This window comes from Anastrepha obliqua, chromosome 4, assembly GCF_027943255.1.
Source record: "Anastrepha obliqua isolate idAnaObli1 chromosome 4, idAnaObli1_1.0, whole genome shotgun sequence".
NCBI classification, from domain to species: Eukaryota; Metazoa; Arthropoda; class Insecta; order Diptera; family Tephritidae; genus Anastrepha; species Anastrepha obliqua.
The window spans coordinates 57802655-57804139 of record NC_072895.1 but is presented as its reverse complement, the minus strand read 5'-3'; the positions used below and the strand labels follow the sequence as shown (position 1 = coordinate 57804139).

Sequence of the window (1485 nt, the reverse complement as noted above, 5' to 3'; positions counted from 1 at the left end):
CTCAAAACAACCGACAACTTCACATTCCTCTACTCGGGGAAAAAAAATAACGAACCGCGGACAGGCGGCGTCGGTTTCCTTCTGTCAAGATACGCACGTGACGCTCTGTTGGACTGGAAACCACACTCCGATCGTATTATAGAAGCTAGGTTTCGCTCCAGAGCTAGAAACATAACATGCATCCAATGTTACGCGCCCACTGAACTATCTGAGATGTCAATTAAAGAAGATTTTTACAACAACTTAAGCTCTGTGTTGTCAAGTGTCCGAAAAGGCGACATCGTCATTATTCTAGGCGACTTCAATGCCCAAGTTGGAAACGACAACACATCGCTACAAAATGTCATGGGAGTTCACGGCATTGGCAGAATAACTGAAAATGGCCGTATGCTCACCGAAATGTGCGCTACTAATAATCTGGTTATTGGTGGCACGTTATTTCCCCATAAGTACATACACAAAGTGACTTCGGTGTCGCCGGACTCGCACACGGAAAACCAAATTGACCATATTCTGATCAGCAAAAAATGGAGAGGCTCACTGCTCGATGTAAAGAACAAGCGAGGCGCAGATATAGGAAGCGACCACCACCTTATTTTGGCTACCCTACGTCTTAAAGTAGCAGCAGTCAAGAGGGAGAATAAACAAACGCGAAGGCACAATGTATCGCAGTTGAAGGTGGCCGAAGTGGCAAACGCATACATTGATGCTCTGAAGTCAGCTGAAAGAAGAAACAACCCTGGTGAGTCGCGTGATCACTGGCCCGGTATTAAAAACATTTTTATAACTGCTGCTAACAACCACATTGGTTACATCAAAACAAACCGAAAAGAATGGATATCCGACGAAACTTGGAATCTTATTCAACAACGGAAAGCTGCCAAAGCCGCAATCAATACCGCTAGAACTCGAAGCGCGAAGCTTGATTCGCAGAGAAAACACAACTTACTAAATCGCATGGTTAAAAGAAGCGCGCGTTGCGACAAAAGAAGACGAATCGAAAACATTGCTAAAGAAGCACAGGCCGCAAGCGAGACACACCGCAGCAGGGACCTGTATAAAACAGTGAAGCAGCTAGCGAACCGCCCGTCTACCACTAGTAAGCCAATCCGAGACGAGAATGGTTCGCTTGCCAGCTCAAGTAACGACCAACTCAAAGTCTGGGAAAACTTTTACAAAACTCTACTCTCCAACACTGATGGAAGCAGCAATTTACAATGAATTGCGATAGACACGCTGATAACGATAGCGTTCGGACGCAATGCCCCTCCATGAAAGAAATTGCAGATGCAATAACAACATTAAAAGCCAATAAGGCGCCTGGCATTGATAACGTCGCCCCAGAACTATTAAAGGCAGACCCACTTACTAGCGCTAAGCTCGTTCAACCTACCATCCAACGCTTCTGGTCAGACGAGCACCTTCCAGGCGAGCTTAAGGAAGGAGTTATAATAAAAATTCCAAAAAAAGGCGATCTCTCGCAAT

General features: G+C 45.5%; 1 protein-coding gene across 1 annotated transcript; it reads left to right on the top strand.

Annotated features, from left to right (window-relative positions):
• The first annotated feature begins 213 nt into the window (after positions 1–213).
• Positions 214–1221, top strand: LOC129244169 (uncharacterized). Its single transcript, XM_054881784.1, has one exon. It carries the CDS (start codon positions 214–216, stop codon positions 1219–1221), a length of 1008 nt encoding a protein of 335 aa, XP_054737759.1.
• Positions 1222–1485: the final 264 nt, after the last annotated feature.